Below are 23,787 nucleotides of genomic sequence, written 5' to 3' on the forward strand. Positions count from 1 at the left end.
TTTATAATGATTTTATACATAATATTAATTATTTGGATCCTTTGTCATATGCATTCATGTTACAAGATTAGCAAGACAAAATAATCAGTCTAGTTTAAATAAAGTCAAGGAGAGTATATAAAATTTCTAGGCATCAAAAACTTAGCTGCCTTCACTATTAAGTACTCAGGAATCCAAAGTAATTGTTCAGATGTCTTTTCATCTTAGGACATAAATCAGCCATCTAGCCAGTAAGTCAGAATAACTGCTTACATATTTGTTAAAAGATTTACAGAGCTCATTTGTTCACATGTTTATCTGTTTGCATCGCTGCACAGGTTTATCTTCAGCATTATTTATTTATAGTTCTTATTTGTACTGTTTCAACTGGAAAATGGATTTGAATGTCAGTGGTTTGCCAATGATTCTGTGCATCAGAAAACAATTAAAGCAAACTTTTATTATCCGATAGTACTCTGTCCTTCTGAAATCAGGATATAGTGATATATTTCATAGCTGAGCCTGTTCTTTCAAAATCAACAACATTCATATTGATTTCATAAGGAATTTGTGAGAAATGATGAATGGGTCTGGTTTGTCTATTATTTGGTGGCCACCCAAAAGGTGCCCCTAGATAATAAGTGAGTCCTTTTCTCAGGAAAGGGAGAATTAAATCATTTTATTTCAACATTGTTTTAGAGGGATTTTAAAATTAAGTTCCATTTCATAGTGGTATCTTAGAATCTAGAATAGAGACATAGAGACTGCCATATTGGATCAGAACACTGGTCCATTTTTTTGATCCACATTTTCTTGCAATGGCTAGAACCAAATTCTATAGTTGCATTAAAATGACTAATTTATCTTATTGCAAAACATACCAAGAAAGGGTTTTTTTCTATCCAGTTATCTATGCAGTTCTTCTACTTCCTATAATGTGGAGATTAATTTAATTAAAAAGGATTGTACTTGCACATGTAACTGCAGCTGATGTCACTGTAATTCAAATGAATGTTTAATTCTTTTAGGAATCCTATTAACCACCTTCATTCAATAATATTTTGTGAAAAGAATTTCTTTTGGGTTAAGAACACACCTAAAATGGGCTTTTTTAAATGGTATTTTTCTTTGCTTTTTTATTTATTTCAGAGTCCTCTGTGCTATATGCAAGTGTGTATAAGTGATGTCTTTTATCATTCCTTTTTCATCCAGTTGTGGTAAATGGATGAAATATCTATTGGATATTTTTCACTTCTAAATTTTTTTTAAAAAATTAGTCAAATACATCTGCAAAGTGATCTGTGTTTGTTAGTCAAAGCTGACTAATCTTGGTAATTTTACAATTTATATTTTGTAGAAGTCCTTATTTTATATCAGGATGAGTACTAGATGGTTTCTTTCTATCTGCACAGTCCATCCAGTTTGGCCTTTGTATCACAAGATTGTTTTCATAAAGTTGCAGTGTTTGTGTTCTTGACAGAGATTGATGGACTCACTGTTACCATCATGATGTGTTGCATTATTTATATACAGCAACTGAATTTCCTCTTTCAGGTTGTCCTTTACTGCCACCAAGAAACTGCAGTGTTTTGTAAAGAAGGGTTATACGATGATTTGTAGGATTTTATAAAATTATAACAGCATGCTGTTTAAAATGAAAAGCTGTTCAAGGTCTTGCACTGTAAATTTGTTCAAAATCATTTTTTTTTCCAAGAGTAGGAAAGGAAGTGAAGCTCCCAACTAAAAAGTATTTAATAAATTTAAATACAAAGGTTATAGTTTACAGCTGGCTCTGTGCAGGTGTGCTGAGGAAGAAAAAAGTATGAGCCACTCTTCTCCTGTATAAAATATGTGTGTAATTTTATTGGCTGTGCCCAGCTGCAAGGGACAGAGCTAAACTGGTGTTGCTGTCATAGTCCCCCTTCTCACAACCCCCACACTCCACTTCTGCTGTCAGAGATTCAATCCATGGATCACAAAGGTGTGGTAGTGTTTTCTCCTTAACCTGATTTTTCTGCCACTAAAATACTTAACATACCTTCTAATGAAAGCTGTTTGTTGGGTTATATGTCAAAGAGCAGGAATGGTATGAAGGACCAGAGATTGTTTCTTTGGAAATGAACATAAGACTTGTATCTGTAAAGTGCATTTTTGGTGCAGTCTCAACAAACATATAAAAGCATGTTGTACAGTTTGCAAACAGTCAACCAATTTTGCATGTTTTGTGTTTAAAAGGAATTTATTGGAAGTCAGGTTTACACAATCAGTTACAAATAGGAAGTGACACATCATTGGCGAAACAGAGTACAATAAGAAGTACTTGTAGTCTTGTGGTGATTTTTTTTCTGTAGGCTCTATTTCTCTCTGCAGCTCACCTGGACTACAAGATTATATTCTAAACCCATTGTGCTGTATTAAAAGTTATGTAATATGCAATACAGACAGTATTTTGTGGTAACAAATCCCATCAGCAGTTTAAGCCACAACAAACTGCATCCATATAAGCTTTTCTTATTGAGAACAGAGCCTTTAAAATCAAAACCTATGTATCAAACTTAATTGAAGGTATAACAAATTAGATTTCAATATTTCAATATAAAAGGCCTCTCAAGAGGCACAAATGTAAATTGAGAGGCATGCTGTTGATTCAAAAGTGATATTTATTTTGTTCTTCACAGTTTCAAAGGCAGTAAGTCATAAGGGTGCTAACATTTTAGGGGAGTTTTACTAATTTGAGTATGCAAATTTGGATGAACTTTATATCTAGTTCTAAGTAGAGTTATTGCTCACTAGTGTCTTTTGAGTTTGCTCATTTCTTTGACTTCTTCTGTATCATGCCAAAATCCAATTTTAATCATTGCTGTCCACAGCTACTATAATATATTTCCCTGTTTAGGTCTCTGCTGTTCTATGCGAGTCAGTCAGCTTAGGAAGATTTTTGTTGGGGTTCTTTGTCTTTTATTTTGTCTTTAGCTTTGCCTTGTGTCTGACACCCTAGAGATTCATAACTGAAACTGGGTTTATAGCCCACCATTAAAAAATGTACAACAACAATAAAACATGATGCAGGTTTATCCAATTTAGTTTGCTAGAGTCTAAACTAATAGTCATTAAAATAGCAATGTATTAGAAAACCAAAGGTTCATGTCCTTGAATAATTTTACTAAGAAGCAAATAATTAAGAGCTAAATTTTGCTTTGGAGATGCTTTTGTGTGATTGGCCAACAGCCAGGCCTTAAATGAAGAGTTACAGGGTTTCTGTAGACAAAATGGGGGCCCTAAATTGAAGCAGTGAGTTTTTTAAAACAATTTAGCGCCAATTAGACTCCCGTGTTATGCAAACACCCAACTTACCTGCCTCTCCAGTGGTGGAGAAGGGAGGGCGAGCTGCTGGCAGGTGGAGCAGTTCCTGGGTTGTGGGGTGGGGGGGATGGTGCATCCCTTCATGGCAGCGGCACCCACCCACAGGCACCTGGTTCAGAGGTAGTGGGGGTGCACCACAGCTGCAGAGAGAAGCACCAGGCCCCTGCACAGCTTAGACAGGCAGGTTCCAGGGACAAAAAAAAAAAAGAGAAAAGATCAGGCTTGCTGATTTTTCTTGGGTGGAGCCTGCCTTCCTGGACTACTGCCAGGCTGCCTGCAGGACTTCCTGCAGAGACCCTGAGCTACACAGAGCCCAGTGCTTCACTCTGCAGCTGTAGGGGCAACAAACTAAAAACTCCTCCTCGGAGTTTTAGTTTCCTGCACCCTGAGTCATTTAAGATGCATTACACTGCCAGATTTCCTACAGCAGCTGGAATTAATGCCCAATACACCACCAAGGCATGCAAACACCGACACCATTAAAGCGGTGCAAAAGCATTTAGCCCATTTGAAAGTGTCATGCACACATGCCCCTCGTTTCATCTGCACACGGCCATAGTTAACTTACCAAAAGTTTCTCCTGAGGTCACAAGAAGTATCTAGTGCTAGACCTGACCAAGTTTTGGAATTTTGCTGTAGCATGGGAAACTCCAAGAGATTGAAAGCACTCCCCCTTCCCACCTCTACACCCAGTTCAAAATGAAAACTAGAAATTTAAACATTTCTCATGAAAAGGAAGCACCAACAATTATTTTAAAATTTGGAAATGTTTTTAGTTTTCTTTCTCTGGCAACCTTCTTTCCCTGGTAACCAGGGCACACCGCTTGCTACCCTCCATAATTGTAAGAGCTCAGGAATCAATATTAGTCCCTCGAGGCTCCCCTAAAGAATATATTGAGATACAGCCAAGATACACTGACAGCCTTAAATCCAAACAGAACTTCCAGGATTTCCCTTTGGTCTCCAATCTAGTTATACTTAGCAGGGTGGGACTTACACAGAGCTGCTTAATCTTGAAGGCTTATCTTGAATCAACTCACCTACCACATAGCTAGTCAGAAATCAAGGCAAGTCTCTAACAGCACCCTGCTTATTTTCTTTGGCGGAAGCACATAAACCTTTACCTGACTTCCTGAAACACTTCTTGGTTTTGACAAATTGACATTGTTTGAAAAATATGTTTGGTCAAAAATTCAAAACCACCTCAACTTAGTTAAACGCTGACTAACTGTACTATCCCTGAAGATTATTTAAGATAGTTCCATTTTTGCTCACGTCTAACTCCACTAACCCAAGTGAAATAGGTCATAGCTTTGAATCTGTTTTTATCTAACCCAGTTTCAGACAGTAATGCCCATAAGGCATTAGAAAATAGTACACTCTAAAGTACATAAAGGGGGAAAGGTCCTATGTACTAATCAAGCAAATGACTGTTTACTGGGCATAAAAGACCATCAGTTTTTTACCTTTTAACACATTACCTATCCAGGTGTAATGATTTATTCAATACTTATTTAGCTGTGAAGAGCTGAGCAGAATCTTTGGAAGAGTTAAATACATCGTTTCTCCCTCAAACTACTGATAGTCTTATATCAAATCCCTCAAATCTAGTATATGAGCAGATAGAGTACTTTCCTTGTTCTGAATAGAATATACACACCGTATATAGCTCAAATTTATCATCTTCTGTGGTTTTGCTTTGAGAACTCAAGTAACAATAACAGAACATTGACATCAACCACATTTTCTTCTCAGACTTAGCTGTTGATATATTTCCCCACAGAATTTCCCCTCTTTCACACCTATGTCTGTGCAAAAAGTAATATAACTCATTGTTTCCTGGATGGCAGTTAACAAAATCCACCTCACCTTGATACAGTAATGATTCTTCAGTGTTACTTAAATTTAAACAAGGTTTTAGTCCTGATCTAAGGATGACTGTTTCTCTCCCTCTCCACTCTCATTTGCGTCAGTTCCCAGAATCTGAGGTAGGAGCTCTAAGACTGGAAAACTCTCATTAAAATGTTATAATACTTCAGTAACAATTAGAGCAGGAGAAATAGAAGGAGTTACAAATACATGCAACCGGACAAAATGCACTGAACTCATTGCGATTCTTGTTGGCATTTGTTATTTCTCACAGGTAGGTCACAAGTGTAATAGGTATTATATAGACCAAGTACTTCAAAATTACACTGGTATGAGCCAGGGCAGTATTTGGCCTTACATGATTTTGTGACAAATGAATCTACTGAATATATCCATTGTTTATTCTTTTAGCTATCACTACAGTCATCGTTTGCCATTGCTGTACTACATTCATCATTCTTTTACAATCTAATAGTGCATTGACAAGAAGTGTATGCCAGTGACTGACAGCATATTTGGCCCAGGGTTAGTGGGTGGAAAGAAGTTAGGTAATAAAAAGATAATTTGGTTAATGCATATCTTGGTCATAGGGAATAATGATTGTTGCTATAGACAACACCCACATCTCTTCTGTTGGTTCTCTACAGTAGGCAGGGTCACTAAGCATCTTGTATATTCTAAAAAATGAGCTGAAAATGTCAGTAACAGTTTTCAGACAAATAAAAGATGACCAGGTAATTTTATTCAGTCCTGTCATAGTATTAGATATTAAGTAATGTCCAGAAATGGAAAACCTAGGGATGTACTCTGTTTCCTATTAAGGTTAGTATTAAAGAAATCCTGGAATTTGGGCCTTTAATCCTATGACGAATTTCTAGGTCCTTGATTTGTGAAATAAAAGACCAGAATACAAACTGAGGAAATAAATTACCTAGATCCAAAAGTCTCTTGTCATTGGATCTCCCGTACAGGTTTGTAGTGTCCAAATTTAATTGTTGATGGTGTGGAGAATACACATCTCAGAGCCTTCCTCCTCTGAGATTAGTATTAACTGGAACCACACTACCTTATTTTCACTGAAGAAATACTTAAATGAACTCCATAAGGTCTAGCAGTCTTTACTCTCAAAATAAAGCTGTGGCTATACAAGCCTCAGGATGAATTATATGCACGTCCAAATCAAGAAAGTCCAATTCTTTAAAAATGGGAAAAGCAGCTCATTACCTTTCTCCTTGAACCAATATACTTCTTCCCTAGATGTAAAATTGGCAAGATATATTGTTAACACCAAGCAGACCTAAATACACAAGTTTTCAGGATGCTCTAGTCCAGCTATTGGCAACCTTCACCAATGCCAGGCTGGCATCATAGGCAACCAATCCATCCCCAGCAGGTGTTACCTTCCAGCCCACCCACAACGCTGCCAGCAGAGGTAGCGTCCGTCCTCTCTTCAATTCAGCCTTATGTCCCCCCACCATGAGAGAGACCTCTGCTGTGGGAGAAAGTGTCAGCACAGCCAGCAGCCTGAGGATTAATGCAGCAGCTGCCAGATGTAGGAATCTTTTGGTGCCCCCGCATTACAGCCACTGCTGACTCATTGAGAACAGCAATCAGCAAAGGTAAATTCTCAAGCAAGAATGGCAGCAACTGCAGTATCAGGATTGTGTTAACCCTTTGCCTGCTGGCCATGCTGAGATTTCTCATACTATAATAGTGTCTCCCACAGGGGTGGCTTTGAGGCTGATGATGGAGACCACTAGCCCCTAGCTGCCGAACTTGCTGCAGACAACCCCACAGCAGGCTGAATCCAATCTCTTTGTGGGGTAAGTCCAGCCTGCAGGCTGTAAATTGCCAACCTCTGAGTTATTTCATTAAACTAGCTTAAACTTCCCATATTCAAAACTCAAATTTAGTGGGGTTTTTTTGGTTTTTGTAATAGTCATTAGCGGAAAGCCCTTTAATTGCTGTATGTTGAACATTTCTTATATGATCATTCTATTAATTTGGAAATTTCACTTGAGACCCTGAAGCTAATTTGCATGATTAAAAGGTGTTTTAAGATATTTGAAATCTTCCCCTTCCCTCCCTTACACCCTGACATATGTGATTAATAATACATAATATAATCCACTGACTAGTTACTACTCTCTGGCATAGACCAATATGCTTTCCACAATTCTCTTTGAACAAGTATTAGATGCAAAATAAGACACCCTTGTCACTTAAAAAGAAACAAAATATTATAACCTGTAAATTAGAGAATATTAGTCTTTCCTGATATCTTTTAGAACTAATCTGTAAGGTCTTTCATTTAGAAGACATTAGAATGATATGCCTTATTACAATAATTATCAATATTTTTAAAGCTATAATTAAACCCAATGGAAAAAATGAATACTAAATGATCACCTGTCATAAATGTAATATCACAGGTATAATTATCTCCTTCATATTTATGAATTTGAATGCACGAGTAGCAACAGTTTTGATTGACACACAAAATTCCATGCCATAAAATAGAAACTGAAAATGTTTGAAGTACAAATTAGCATTATGTTAAAACATAGCATATGAAAACACAACATACAAGGAAATTTCAGTGTTCTGATGCTAAAATACATGAAATATTTTCCTGTTGTTTATAAGATCAGATTATAATATGTAAAATACATTTTGAAGGGTGGATCTACCTTACATGGTAGAAGAGAGCAAAACAATTTAGAAATGTAGCATAATATCTGAAGAGCAAACTAATATCTCAGATCTGGCCAAAAGCCTACTAAAACCGATAGGTGTAGTATATTTCCATTGTTTCCAATGAGCTCTGGAACACTGGTACTTTATACAATATTCTTCTGGGACACGTATGCTTTTTTTTTCTGGGGACATGGGATTGTATTATATAATATGGATGAAAGGTGTGACCTAAAGCCAGTTAGTAATTGGATTCAGATGAGGTCCCAAATTTGCAGTATGTGAAGTGTATACTTAGCAACTCAGCTAGGTTTAACCTATAACTCAACCCACAGTTAGTGCATCCAAATGGGATGCCTACTGCACAGTTATTACTACATAGTCATTTAGTACTTGCATAACCAAGTACTAAATGACTGCACAGTAACTGGAATTACTGTGCAGTAGCGTCCCAGAACGTTGTCTGTCTAGTGATGCTGTTATTACTGAGCAGCAGCTTGTAACGCTACTGCACAATAGTAATGTCATGGTTTGTGCCCAGGGACGTTACTGCTAGGGCTGTGCAAAGTGTCAGCCCCTGATTTGATTCAGCCTGATTCGGTGGCCAAATCTCCAAATCGAATCAGAGGACCCTTTAGATTCTCCGAATCGAATCAGAACCCTCTGAATCAATGCAGAGCGATTTGGAGATTCAGACACAGACACAGCTTTAAATGTTTTTTCTACATACCTCTAGGTAGCAGGCGGCTTATGAGTGCAGTGATGCTGAAGTACATGGAGCGTCCCACAGAAGCATGGCGGGGCCCCAGCGGGCTCAGCAGCAGACTCAGAAGTGGACAAGAAGCACTTCTGGTTTACTTCTGGGTCCACCGGGGAGTGTGCTGGGAGTCCCCCTGAATCCCCTCCAGCTTGGTGACTGGTGCCTCCTGGGTCTGGAGGAGCACGGAGGGGTGGGCTCCTGTGGGATGCTCCATGCACCCCAGCATTTCAGTGGTCACAAGCTGTGCTGGCTACCTTAAGGTATGTAGAAAAAACTTTTAAAGCTGAGTCTATGTTCAAATCACTGATTTTCCAAATCAGCATCAAATCTTCAGATTCAGATTTGGCTGAATCGAATCAGGGACAGTGATCTGAATCAACAAATTGAATCACTGTCCCTGATTCAGGCTGAATCCAAATCCAAATTGAATAGGGCCCGCTTCGCACACCCCTAGCTACTGCACAGTAGTAATGAACTACAGTGCTGTAGGCATCTTGTGTAGATGCGGCCAGTATTTATTTAATTATGTTGCTAAAGTAGCCATGTCGTGCTTTCAAACTAGTTCTATCCATGGACAGCTCTGGACACATTCTTTGTTCCAATCTTCATTATATGAAACTTCACATGCCTTGCATAGAGCATTTTGGTACAGGATGTTATTAGCAGAGAAAATCAGTTTAATATACTATGTGATGTGTAAAATATGAAATGACTCCATGTGGGTACTATTTAAGTCACATGCAAACAGACTAATACCCCAACTTTTTTTACTTTTGCGACCTGTCATTTTCCTTTCTGAATTTATGTTATAGTTATGTACTCAGTGCTAGAGTCTACAGTAAGGAGGACCAGTTGAGGGTACGTCTTCACAGAAGAAATAGATTTTGGAAGATAAGTCTCTGAGTTAACTTAGCTTGCGTATAAGCAGTTGCATTGCAGAAACAGACTTAAATTTCCTTATTTTCACTTACCTATATGTGTCACTAGGACTTCTGAGGGCATATCCCATTTCTCTTCTTGCTGTAGTAAGCTTAGTTACTCTTTGATTCTTTCCTAATGTATTGTTGAAGGACTTAACTGATTTTTCTGGGCATATTGGGAGAACTGTGGGAAGATAAAGGAAGACTAAGAACACTCAAAGGCTTATTTTGCATTCTTATTGCAAAAGTTTACCAGCGTGAAGGAAACCCTGACTTCATCTTTAGTTTATAGGTGCAGGTGAGCCTGAGCTTGAGAGTACCACCACATTTAAATGAGAGTTTTGTAGGTAGACAGGAGCCAGGTTGGGGAGAAATACCCAAAAGCCCAGTTTGTCTGCAAAGCAATCCTGTATCTCTCTGAAGTAGAGAGGGAAAGGAATTATCTTCTGCTGTTCTCGTCCTTGGGAAGAAATTTTGAGGCAAGTAGTATGACCTGAGACTGTCCTTTAAAACAGCAACTCTGAGCCAGGATGCCGAGCGTGGCTTACAGGGTTATATATGGTTTACAAGATACACCCAAAATATTTCAGGGAATCCATAGTGTCATAAAACATCATCTTTCTTTTGTGGTTTTTCTGAGTTCTTTGGAACATAAGAATTGCTTGATTATTTTTTCCATAGTCATAAAATTAGCAAAAGTTAAAAGCTAGCATTTTCTAAGGGATGCCTTGAATCTAACAATGGGTATCTTGAGTCTACAAAGGCTGAGAAGCACTGCTTTAACTTTAAAAAATATGTCAAATTCATTCAGATCATAGGTGTTCAGAGGAATCTGGAACAGTTATTATGGTATGTCTTGGGTTGTCAATAATCTAGCTGCATTAAAATTATCATGCAAAGTATTTGGAAGTATATATGAGAGACTGAGCATCTTTCTGTTATTTGCAGGGGATGTGTGTGACTCCAACCCATGTAAAAATGGTGGCATCTGTTTGTCCGGGTTGGCTGATGATTTTTATACTTGCGAATGTCCTGAAGGCTTCACAGACCTCAATTGTTCTAGTGTTGTGGAGGTTGGTAAGTGCAAACATAAAAAGTGACAATAACTGTATTAATATTCCTATAGTGCGTGATCGTCCAAACAAAGAAGTGTCTTTAGCTTTGTGTGTGTAATGCTTCAGTCTACATTATTCATTTATTGGTACTTTATGGCTTTTTCTAATGTTTCCATAGTCTTCATTCATGTCTATTTTCCCCTATAGCTATCTCTAAATTACAGCTGCAAATAAAAATCACTCATAAAAGTTTAATAATTTATTTTAAAGTGATGCAAACTGTTTGACCAAAAAACCCAAAACCTAACTCTTCAATGGTCACAATAATATTCCAAATAACTTGCTACTTTTTTCTTTTTAACAAAGGCTGCAAAACTGAAGTCTTTGATAATACAGCTTAGTCTGTTTTGCACTACTCTGTTAAGAGCATCTACAGTGAAGTAAGATAAGTAAGATATATGTAAAAGCAGTGTATAAGAGATCAGAATGAGACCCATTCGAAACTTTTTAAATTTAAATTTACAGTAAGCCAATTAGTGTGGGCATAATATTAGTTGTTAGGCAAGGACAGAGAAGAGGAGTGGAATAACTTTTTTTTCAATATTGGCATGCTTCTGAGTGACTGAAAATACAGCTGGTATTAGTACATCAGCCCTCGGTATCCCATTATAAGATGACTTGTAAGGAAAAAAGCAGAGAAATGGGAGGGTAAGTTGGGGACATACAGACATAAATCTCATTATTTCACATTGAACAAGAGATTTTTTTAACCTGGCTGGTCAAGATGATGAGTTATAATGACATATGCATAGAAAGGGACAGACTATCCTGTATACTTATTAGATACTACCATTTGGAGTGGGAGCCCTAGGACCAAAAGGCAAAAAGAAAAGAAAAGCCAGACATTGACAGAGAAATAGGGTATTATCTATTAAAATAAGACCTATATATATAAATATATTCTGAAGTGTAGCGTGTATAATTGGGAGAGATGTTGAATAAGCTTTGGGGCACAATGTGCCATTCCTCAGGTCATACTTTATGCCCAAAAGTTTGTCCAAAATCTCTCCCAACTACAGAGTTGGTTTAATAAAAGGACCTCATAAAAATGCCTCAGACCCTGGCATATAGGATCAGACTCTTGGTACCTGGAAGACCCTGGTTCTGATTTAAGAAATTCTGAGAACTACTTTGAATTTGTGTCTCCCACGTTGCAGGTCAATAGCATTAGCATCACTTCTTTATCATTGTTTCTGTGCATGGTATCTAAATGCATGTCTACACCACCTCTGGACCATGCCAGGGAGTGGTACAATGAAGCACAGCATGCTTGCACTGTAAATACTAAATTCCATAATGGATTCAAGTAGAGCAGATTTGGGTGTATGCCATAAAGCACTCTGACTTGGATGATCTTACAACATCACTCTCAGGTGGCTACACTACCTCAGGTAGCTGTGTTGGGAGTTAGTACATGCTAAGCAGGTATGCCATACCCTTCCACAATCTAGAGGTAATATAGAGCATGTCTACATATACATTAATGTGCTTTTCCTAATGCACACTAAATTTAGTACCTCCAATATAAATACGCATTAGACTGCCCTAATGCATAGTACCAAAACTGCATATTTTTTAAGTGATGCTTAAGGTGCAGTAGCCTATTTTACTGCACATTAGCATATTAGCTTGTTTTTTTTGACGCTTTAATGCACAGTAAAATAGGCTACTGCGCATTAAAGCACAGGTATAGGCATACCCACAGATATGTTCTAAGTTCTCCAAATACTTTATTTAGCCACAACTATTTGCAAAATTGAGCTTAAATGTGTAATTTTGGGGTGTTGTCTGTAACTGCATTGTTTAGCAAATAAAAATATTCACTAAAAGAAAAAACCCCACCGTAACCCTAGTCAGGAACTTGCTATGAGACTGTATCCATGCCTTTGTGCTATGTGTTCTAGCTGTGCCCTGGCACTCAAGGAATACAAGAAAAAGCTACTGCAACCATAGAATGCTTTTGCATAAATTTATCATGAGAAGCTCAAAGATTAACTAGGTATTAAGTATGCACAGAAATCACATTGCATGTATCTGGGAAGAAGTGATTCATGATTCACAATTTCCAACCTTGGAATTTTTCAAAAGCAGGTTAGACAAACACTTGGCTGGGATGATTTAGTCAGGGGTGATCCAGCTTTGAAAATGGAGCTGGACTAAATGACGTCATGAGCTCTCTTCCAGCCCTACTTTCCTGTGATCCTATGAATGAGGCTAAGCTCAAAACATATTGTAATAATGTGTAATTTTGGAACTTAACATGAAATATGAACAGGGCTTCAGAGATTTTTGTTACTCATCTCTTAAAACACTTCTATAATGTCTATGTTTGAGTAATATATAAAATATAAATAATTTGGAATGGATTAATAATGCTAAAATTTTAATTTGTTGGCTAGAGGGTGAGATTGGTAAATAACCAAGTACTTATTAATATTCACATATTAGGTAGTTTTAGTGCAGACATTCTCATTAACAAGTAAAAGAAATACAGTCTAGATGAAAATACTGTAATATGGATACTTAAATGATCGGGTCGTCGTGCTCAACCAGTAGTAATCAATGACTCAGTATCTATCTAGGAGGAGGTATCAAGTGGGCTTCCCCAGGCATCTGTCCTGGGTCCAGTATTTTTTATATTTTTATTAATAATTTGGATGATGGAATTGAGTTTACACTTAGCAAATTTGTGGATGACCAAGTTGAGTGGAGTTGCAGATACTCCTGAGAGTAGGGGTAGGTTCCAGAATAACTTAGATCAACTGGAGAAATGGTCTGCAATTAATCAAATGACATCCAACAAGGACAAGTGCAAAGTCCTGCATGCTGCTTGCATGAAGGCAGTGAGACTGCGTTGTTGCTCTTTGTCAGTATGATGTATAGTAGAAGATTTAATAGTGAAAATAGGACTGTTCTTTTTATATTTGTTAAAAGGCATTTAGGATTACAATTAGAAGCCTGATTTTTTTTTTTTCTTTGTAAAATCACCCTGTACTTAATTCCCCATTACCCTGCTCTTGGCTGACCTTAGGTATAACCATTCATATTAATGAAAACATGGGTGTATAAAGGTACTATTCTGATATGATAACATTTTGCAGTCCTTTTACCACTGACAAAAATTATTAAAAACAACGTAGGCTAATGTACAAAGACTCCCTAAATTCAATTTCTAGACAGTTTCAAATGGAGTTATCAACTGAAAGATATGTTTGCTGTCAGTACAACACAAGGGTTCAGAGTTGCTGCCTCTGTGGTTACACTTATAATTCTCAGTGGTCACAGGAGTAGTAAAACTTCAGTAGTACTGCTTCTCCTTGGTTCTCTGAGTGAAAGCTGTTTTTTTTTTCTTGATATGTTTGGCATTGGCCTCAGTGGAAGATTATGCAAATTAATTAGTGAGGAATAGGTTTTGTATACGTCTCAATGAGCTGAGGTTTAAGAAACTCTAAATATGATTTCTGATTGTGGTGGAGAAAAGTAAAAAACTGGCAGAGATATTGTATAGTTGGTTACATTGAGATCTTGTGGAGAAGAGGCAGGATGCATGGGTACAAGTGGGAAGAAGAACAATAAAACCATGATATTTCTATCATGACATAGCAAAATTAAGTATTAAGTATTTTGTACATATTTTCCTCTGATATTAGGAATTATCCACTATTGACGTTTCAATGTTCTGATTATTGGTTTCTATAGTCAGGTAGAGTCCAGTGTTCTGTATATCTCAAGCAATTTCAAATACAGAGTGAGTTGATAGAGAACAAAATGGAGGACAACACAAAAGATCAGTAGGACTTTGCTAATCATCCAGAAGAACCACTCAGTAGAAAGGGATTGAGTTCTTTATTTTATATACTGCCTGTGGCCACCGGGCTTCGAATATCTGTTCACGTGCAACTTTTGCCCTGGTGGTAATCGTAGGGCATCCTACGGGCTCATGTCGATGACTTAGCAGGTGTCTCCTCCTCGAGTTGCCTCCCCAGTTCTCGCCTGCCATGACTTGTTGTTCTTCAGTAGATGGGATCAGTCGTCGGGTTTGCTCGGTGGCCCATGGTTCGCCCGGTGGTCCTTTACGGGGCTCCGCCACCCCTACACCCCAGCCTCACACCACCTTGGGTCCATCGTCCTTCCGTTGGCTTTGGCCCTTCCAGTGGAATTGCTTCCCACAGCTTGACATCTATATGCTGGCCACCAGCGATCGGGTTCACTCATATGGGTCCGCCTATCTGTCTCCTCAACTCCACCACTTCCTACAGGGAAACACAAAGAAAAACTTTGAGGCTCTCCCTCGGCCCTGTTCCATGGGGTACTCACTATGTATACTACTCCTCCCCTTCACCCGCGGCAACCAAACAGAAAATCATCAACATAACTCTAAAGTAATGGGCCACCTCCTGACATGTCTTCCCTTATCCCCCCTGCTCTGGCTAGGGGCGTTCTTCTTACTGCCTGTCACTTCCCAGCTTCCCTCCTGTTCCCTTGGCAATCCAGCCAGGACTGGCGGCAATGCCCACCTCAGTCGCAACCCCCCTCAGGGCCTTCCTCAGGGTCCTCTTCTTCAGCGTGTCACGCCCCTCACCCTGGTCATTCTGCCACTTCCACCTGGGATTCTCCCGAGTGTCAGCTGCTCCTCTGGCCCTGTCTTCGGGTCTGGAGAGCCTGCTGCTTCCCCGCCTTTCTATTAGCGCCCCTGATGGGCCTCCCTTCCCCACGCTGTCTGGGTCTGTCCCCAGCTTGTCTGGCTCTGTGGGTCCCGTAGGGGAGGTCCTCCTCACGTCTGGTGGTGGCTACAGCCCCCTTTCTTCCCTGCTCTCTCCTCTTTCCTCGGTGTCAGTCGCCATTTTTATCATTGGCGCTCAGGACTGACGTCACCAGCTGGCCCTAATTGAATAAAGAGGCGGCTGATGAGCCATGTGGGCTCTTCTTTCTGCCCCTGCTGTTCTGCGTCTCCTGTTGCTGGTAGGTACCCCTCATTATTTCTTCCCTCTCCATTCCCAGGACACTGCCCTTCCTGAAAAAGGTGCAGAGTAGCTTACAGGGAGGGAACAAAACAAACTTAAAAAAATGAAAAAGTGAAAGCAAAACAAAACAAACTACCCCAAACAGGAAAAGTTCTGAAAACCAATAGAGCAGGAGTGGGAAAAATGTAGTTTGGGTGATGGATCTGGCCCACTGAGGGATTTTTTTCTATCCCATGGCAGGTCTCTCAGTTCCACCCAGCCTAAGTGCAGGGGACAGCCCAGGCCATGGTATGTGAGGCCAGTCCCGCCACCCCTGGGTGTGCAGCAGAGCTGGGGTGGTGCAGCAGCCAGACTTTCTTTCCAGAAGCCCCAATGGCAGTAGCTCCTTTTGGTTGCTGGTGCTGCCATACCCATCCCCACTTCTCAGGCAACCCAGCAAGTCCAGCCTGCACCCACCACCGAGGGTGGGATGTACGCAGGCAGGGCACATGGCCAGGCAGATGAGATGGGTCTGCAGGCAGGTGGGGAGTGGTGTTACTGGATTATTCCCAGGTCCCATTGGTAGTGAGAGAGGTGGGCAAGGCAAGGATCATGGGGCAGTGACAGCATGGGGGCAGGGCTTGGGGCAGAGCTGCAATCCATTTCCTGCATGCCCCTGCCCACAGAACCAGCACCTGTTACAAGAGTGTGTGGGCAGCAGATCATGGATGTGTCTTGGCCCCATGCTGTGATCACCCTGCAATCCTACCCTGTGATCCCAGCCTTGCCCGCCCATCCTACTCTCGAGCACCACTTCCTGCCCATCTACAGCTGCATCTCAGCTGCCTGGCCAAATGTGGAGCAGAGTCACTTAAAGAGTTTTGGTGAGTTGTGCACAAGAGAGGGAAGGGTATGCTGATCCAGCCCATGGCCGCCTACCGAAACTCCATATGTGACCCACAGGCCCGAATAATTTCCCACCCCTGCAATAGAATATAAACTAAACTAGACTAGACTATATAAGACCCCTACTGCCCAAACAATATCCCAGCTTAGCCCTGTCTGCCCAACTAGGGACACCTTACAGCACTTCTGGAAGATGTCTAGACTCTGTGAAGTTTCAAGGGGGGAGAGAGTTGCTGAGCTGAGGAGAAGCTCTCAAGAATGACATATTTTCATGAGCTTGGTGCATAGACAGTATTTTCAGGAGGTTGCTCTTGGCTGACCTTAGATTTCAGTTTCAATAAACAAATAAGAAAAACTAGCAATTCCATCAAACTACCTACATAGTGGGATGTGTTCCAAACATAAACATAATGTCATAAGTTTAGATGCTGCTTTAGCAAATCTCATTTCATGAGCAAATCAGAATTTTTTTGGGACCTGGGAATAACCCAATAACTTTTTTGATGTAAATAGTAATAAATAGGAATCCTTGTTTTCTTTATTTAAAAATAGCAAATTCTCTGATTAAAACCCCACAAATTTTCTGATGAAAACCCCAAATCTATGATTAAAATGAAATGACACTGTGTGTGTGTGTGTGTGTATGTATGTATGTGTGTGTGTGTGTGTGTGTGTGTATGTATGTATGTATGTATATATATATAGCAAGTGGACACACCGGAGGACAGGAAACAACTACAGGCAGACCTGAACAGGTTGGACAAATGGGCAGAAAACAATAGAATGCAATTTAACAAGGAGAAATACAAAATGCTGCACCTAGGGAGGAAAAATGTCCAGCACACCTACCGCCTAGGAAATGACCTGCTCGGTAGCATGGAATCGGAAAGGGATCTTGGAGTCCTAGTAGACTCCAAGATGAACATGAGTCATCAGTGTGACGAAGTCATCAGAAAAGCTAACTGCATTTTATCATGCATCAGCAGATACATGACAAACAGAACCAAGGAGGTGATACTGCTCCTTTATCGGACACTGATCAGACCACAGTTGGAATACTGTGTGCAGTTTTGGATGCCACACTTCAAGAGGGATGTGGATAACCTGGAGAGGGTCCAGTGAAGGGCCACTCATATGCTTAAGGGCTTGTAGGCCAAGCCCTATGGGGAGAGACCTGGACCTCTTCAGTCTCCGCAAGAGAAGGTTGAGAGGTGACCTTGTGGTTGCCTATAAATTCATCATGGGGGGCACAGAAGGGAATTGGTGAGGCTCTACTCATCAAGGCACCCCTGGGGGTTACAAGAAATAATGGCCATAAGCTAGCAGAGAGCAGATTTAGACTGGATATTAGGAGGAAGTTCTTCACAGTTAGAGTGGCCAAAATCTAAAATGGGCTCCCAAGGGAGGTGGTGCTCTCCCCTACCCTGGGGGTCCTCAAGAGGAGGTTAGATAGGCATCTGGCTGGGGTCATCTGAACCTAGCACTCTTTCTTGCCTATGCAGGGGGTCGAACTTGATGATCTATAGAGGTCCCTTCTGATCCTAACATTTATCAATCTATGAATATATATGTGTGTATGTGTGTGTGTGTGCGCGCGCGTGCGTATAGGGGTGTGTGTGTGTGTGTATATATATGTGGGTATATAGGTGTGTGTGTGTGTGTGTGTATAGATATATATAGGGTGTGTGTGCGTGTGTATGTGTATACACACGCACGCACGCACGCATCTATATATCTATATATAGATATATAGGGGTGTGTGTGTATGTGTATATAATATGTGTGTCTGTGTGTGTATACACACATACACACAGGGTTCCACCTGCTGGCCTGCAGAGGTCCCAAGGGGAGAGCAGTGGGGTGGGGAGTCTGAAGCTCATAGTGGGCAGCCTGCCCCCCATGCACAGATCTGGAGTCACACGCCCCCCCCACCACCCCCAGGAGCATGCACAACGGTGGGGAGGCAGTCCCCTCCAACCCTCAGATGAGCTGCCCACAGCTCCATCCCACTTTCCACCAGAGCCCTGCAGCTGCACATGGACCCAGGCCCCAAGCTCTATGCATAGCCCAGCTGGGCAATAGTCCCAGCCCTGCCCTCTCTCCATCCTTCCCTCCCTATGGGGGTCTCAGTGTCTGCCACCCCCCCACTAGACTTACCTGCAGGAGTTAAAAGGGAAAACCTACCTTTTTTTCCCATTTTTCTGTGGGAAACAGAAAACACAGATCCCTGGTAATAACACTGAATGAATCTTGAAAGTTGCACAAATCAATTAGATATTTGTAGCCATTTAAATAACCCACTTGTCTGAACAAGCCACATGCTATTAAGTCTTTACAGCTTCATAGAAGAGAGTGAACTACTTCTGTGAATAGCTGAAGAACCATATGAAAGAAAATATTATTTTGCTTGGGACCCTATCAAGGCAGGAGAAAATCTATCTATGAAATTCCTGAATCTGTAACATTTCCTTGGAACACACTCTTCCAAACAATTCAGTGTGACAACTTAATTTTGTTTTACTTGAGAGAACGTTTCTGAATCAAACTCTAAGGATGGACTTTATATGAACAAAATGGTTTTGCCTTTAATTTATTTTGAAATAAAAATTGGGGAAATAATTTAGAAAATACATCCTTCTATCTGATTCAATGCTTTTAATTTATCATTCACTTCTGCCACTGTCAGAGACGGGATACTGGCCTAGATGGATCATTCGTGTGACCCAGTACAATATTCCTTGGGCACCTGTATATGAGCCAGGAGGCTGCTCCGACATGCTGTAATTACACAAGCTTTAGATAAAGTGCCCCCATCAACTTTTTGAAGTGCGGGGATGCTGATACACAAGACACTCTGGGCACTTTAATTAGAGCAGCTCTGGGTGCTGCTATAATTAAAGCACCCCCCAGAGTATGTGTAAAAATTACTCTTATGTTCTCCTGCTCTTAACGTTTTACTAACTACATAGTAAATGTTGGTATGAGACTGCAGGCAAATGAAGAGATTACAGAACTTGGTAAGTAGGGCAATATTGCAGTAGGGCAATATTCCATATGTGACATTTTTTCAAGCGATTCAAAGTGGGCAAGACAATATGACTTAAAGTATTCAGTTCTGATCTTAGCATTTTACATTCCCTAGTTGTCTGTGAGGATGGATAAAGACCATGTTTAGTTTGCATAACAGAAGAAATAAAAGATGTACAGTGACAGGGAGGGTAAAAGAGCAGCAGGTACATTAAAAAAGAATGGAAAACACTTGGCAAAACTGCATTTTAATAAGGCATTGGGACCTTTCTGATAGTATTTATCTTTGCATCAATTCACAATACAGGCATACCTCGGAGATATTGTGGATTCGGTTCCAGACCACCATAATAAAGCAAATATCGCAATAAAACGAGTCACACGAATTTTTTGGTTTCCCAGTGCATATAAAAGTTATGTTTACACTATACTGTAGTCTATTAAGTGTGCAATAGCATTATGTCTAAAAAAAAATGTACATACCTTAATTAAAAAATACTTTATTGCTAAAAAATGCTAACCATCATCTGAGCCTTCAGCAAGTCGTAATCTTTTTGCTGGTGGAGGGTCTTGCCTCGATGTTGATGGCTGCTGACTGATCAGAGTGGTGGTTGCTGAAGGTTGGGGTGGCTGTGGCAATTTCTTAAAATAAGACAACAATGAAGTTTGCCGCGTCGATTGACTCTTCCTTTCACGAAAGATTTCTCTGTAGCATGCGATGCTGTTTGATAGCATTTTACCCACAGTAGAACTTCTTTCAAAATTGGAGTCAATCCTCTCAAACCCTGCCGCTGCTTCATCAACTAAGTTTATGTAATATTCTAAATCCTTTGTTGTCATTTCAACAATGTTCACAGCATCTTCACCAGGAGTAGATTCCATCTCAAGAAACCACTTTTTGTGGCTGGTTTGATCTTCTATCTAGACCACTAAAACTTTCTCCATATCAGCAATAAGGCTGTTTCGCTTTCTTATCATTCGTGTGTTCACTGCAGTAGCACTTTTAATTTCCTTCAAGAACTTTTCCTTTGCATTCACAACTTGGCTAACTGTTTGGCGCAAGAGGCCTAGCTTTCGGCCTATCTCGGCTTTCGACATGCCTTCCTCACTAAGCTTAATCATTTCTAGCTTTTGATTTAAAGTGAGAGACGTGCGACTCTTCCTTTCACTTGAACACTTAGAGGCCATTGTAGGGTTATTAATTGGCCTAATTTCAATATTGTTGTGTCTCAGGGAATAGGGAGGCCCGAGGAGAGGGAGAGAGACGGGGGAACGGCCGGTCGGTGGAGCAGTCAGAACACACACAACATTTATCGATTAAGTTCGCCGTCTTATATGGGCGCGGTTCGTGGCGCCCCAAAACAATTACAATAGTAACATCAAAGATCACAGATCACCATAACAAATATAATAATAATGAAAAAGTTTGAAATATTGCGAGAATTACCAAAATGTGACACAGAGACACGAAGTGAGCAAATGCTGTTGGAAAAATGGCGCCGATAGACTTGCTCGACGCAGGGTTGCCACAAACCTTCAATTTGTAAAAAATGCAATATCTGCGAAGCGCAATAAAGCGAAGCTCAATAAAACAAGGTATGCCTGTACTACACAGCTAGGATCTCATTACTGAAAAATACTTGAAATTCCCTGAACCTATGTGAAAGGGATGAAAGCCAAAATGGATAGCATAACAAGGATAATGTAGGCAGATTGGTGGCAGGGTGCTAAATGGCAACTGGTGGTAGGGGCAGAATGGTAGAGATCCTGGAGGGGAAAATGTACGTTTTAAATTATAATTCTGCTGTAAGAAGTTATTTTAAAAATGAGAAAACAAGCAAGCTAGTAAGCTATGAGATCCTATATTTATCATATATCAGCAAAGTCCATATCAATTTTCCCTGATCCAAGAATTATATATTCACCAGTCATCACCTCTGAAAATTCAATGTGTGATGTATGAGTCATGTGGTTTTTTTTATTCACCTTAACCAATAAATATAAGTTCAACAAACAAAATTAGACCCTTAGTGACAGTTCTGCACTTCTGATGCCTTTGTGGCTTGGCAGACAGAACCCATCCTCTTTCTTCCTCTCCATCTCTGTTGTGCTGCTATTTTGGCTTCTTAGATAAAGGATTAAAAAACAGTAACAAGAACCAGTCAAACAAAATGTCAACAAAAAAAATTTGACAAAAAGGATTTTCTAGTTTCTGACCAAGTCTAGGGGAAAAATTGTCAATGGCTTAAGCTGGAAAGACTGAATAATTATTTAGTATATATTTATAGTTCCAGCAGATGACATTTTAATATCATTTTGAAGTAAATGCAGATTTTAATATTTTTAATATTAAAATATTTTTGGAGGGGGTAGGTGTCAGGAAATGTTCCTTTCAGGAGATCTTTCTAAGGACTTGTTGGAACAAATGACTGAACTGAGCTGAGGTTCACATCCCACAATGGTGATTGGTTATAAGACACTAACTGAAATAGAACTCTATTAGCCTCCTTGGGTGTGTCCATATAAGCAGTCAAGTATGTTTCTCTGAGGACAAATACCAGTGCCACTGCTAGTTGTCCCTGTGGAATGCCCCTTCACACGTTCTCTGGCATGGGGCAAGTTGCCTTGGGAGGGGTAGGGAAGGCTAGGGCCAGCACCTGGGCTTAACCCAGCAGACTTACCTGTGCTCCTGGGGGCTTCCCAGGGCTGCAGCAGGTGCAATCTGTGTGTGTGGAGCCTGGCTGGCAGCCAGCACATGGCTCTGGCTGGCCAGGCTCTGGTTTGGGGCAGCACATGCTGCTATCACATGTGCCACACCACTTTTTTTCAGCATGCTTATTTATTTATTTTTTTTACCCCAGGGTTTTTCAGTATTTAAATTTGGCTCCACGCTGCTAATATGCAACATAGAGAACCAAATCATGTGTGTGTGGTGCATTTTGCAGCACCCCGGAGGCCTCTGAGGCACCGCAAATCTCAGGTGCATGCTTGTGTAGATGCACCCGTTGGTTCTGAGTAATTACTGAATAACTCAGTGCTTAGGCTAAATACCTACAGGGTTTTTCTTGCTTGTCAGTGGGTAGGTACAGTCACTATCCACCATGGAGAATAGATGCTTAAATCTATTAAATTGTACATCTACCAAAACTGAAGTCATAGTTTTTTTGGTATTTTTCTATAAATAATATATTGATATATAGTGGGTTGTGGGTTTTTTAATATAATAATTTTTAAAATACCTCTTTAATAGGGATTATCATTTAGGCAATGAATTACTTTCGTACAGTACTGATGGGGTGGGGTGGAGGATGGGGTGGGGTGGAGAGGATGGGGTGGAAATTAGTGGATTTTCATTTTTCTTTCATCCCATTGCTAAAACAACATAGGTATCCTTGCTATTTTTAAAAGTCCAAGCGAGATAATGTCCAGTCTTAAGAAATGGTTTGTCTTAAAGCACAGGAGGAGTTGTAATGGTTTACATCACTGCTTTATGTAATGTTCCTATGTGTCCCTTGATATTTATTCAGTGGTATATGACTCAACAACTTGAAAACAACTCACTAAAATAAAAATGCCAGAAGGAAACTAATTCTTTGCTGAAGAAAGAGAGCTTGGTCTTTAATGAGACAATAGGTCTAGCATCCTGGAGGACTTGCAGCAAAAGATCTGAAACTTTTCAAGTAGGAGTGATCAGACATAGGACCTGGAGTGATACTGGTTAACAGAAGATCAAAATGTAGTGCAGTTACAAAATAAAACAAGCAACAGTAGAAAAGCTAAATAACACAACTTATTGTGTGACAGATAGACTATGATTTGTTTCCTTTCTGTAGGTTGTTTTTAGGTTTTTTCCCTGGCAAAATATATTTTTTTTGTTGTTTTTTGTTTTGTTTTATTTAATAACTTATTTAAGAAGCCTAAAATTCAACATAAAGTAACTTTGCACGACACTGGCTAATTAATGCAATATTGTCTACGTTATGGATGAGAAATGTATTATTCTGAATTCTTGTTATAATAGCGAATTCTTATAATTCCCCTTTTACCCAGAATACCTTCCTTCTGAAAAGTTAGGATGCCTAGCCATCAGTCTGAACAAATTTTGTGTTTGTGACTGAAAAATGTCATAGTGGGGTTGGAATAACTTGGGAAAAGATTATTTGTGTCTGAAAGCGTGTCTAACGTCTCTCTCAACTCTATAGTTGGTCCCA

The 23,787-nt window shown here is 40.0% G+C and overlaps 1 protein-coding gene across 1 annotated transcript in view; it reads left to right on the forward strand.

The window, feature by feature from the left end:
* The first annotated feature begins 5,276 nt into the window (after nucleotides 1-5,276).
* EDIL3 (EGF like repeats and discoidin domains 3) overlaps nucleotides 5,277-23,787 on the forward strand; it is a 430,122-nt gene continuing 411,611 nt past the window's right edge. The window contains exons 1-3 of the mRNA XM_019518185.1: nucleotides 5,277-5,330; nucleotides 5,687-5,759; nucleotides 10,534-10,662. Coding sequence (XP_019373730.1) covers nucleotides 5,277-5,330; nucleotides 5,687-5,759; nucleotides 10,534-10,662 — 256 coding nt within the window. The remainder of the gene's footprint in view (nucleotides 5,331-5,686; nucleotides 5,760-10,533; nucleotides 10,663-23,787) is intronic.

Source organism: Gavialis gangeticus, unplaced genomic scaffold (assembly GCF_001723915.1).
Source record: "Gavialis gangeticus isolate Ggan-Ray unplaced genomic scaffold, GavGan_comp1, whole genome shotgun sequence".
Taxonomy (NCBI): domain Eukaryota; kingdom Metazoa; phylum Chordata; order Crocodylia; family Gavialidae; genus Gavialis; species Gavialis gangeticus.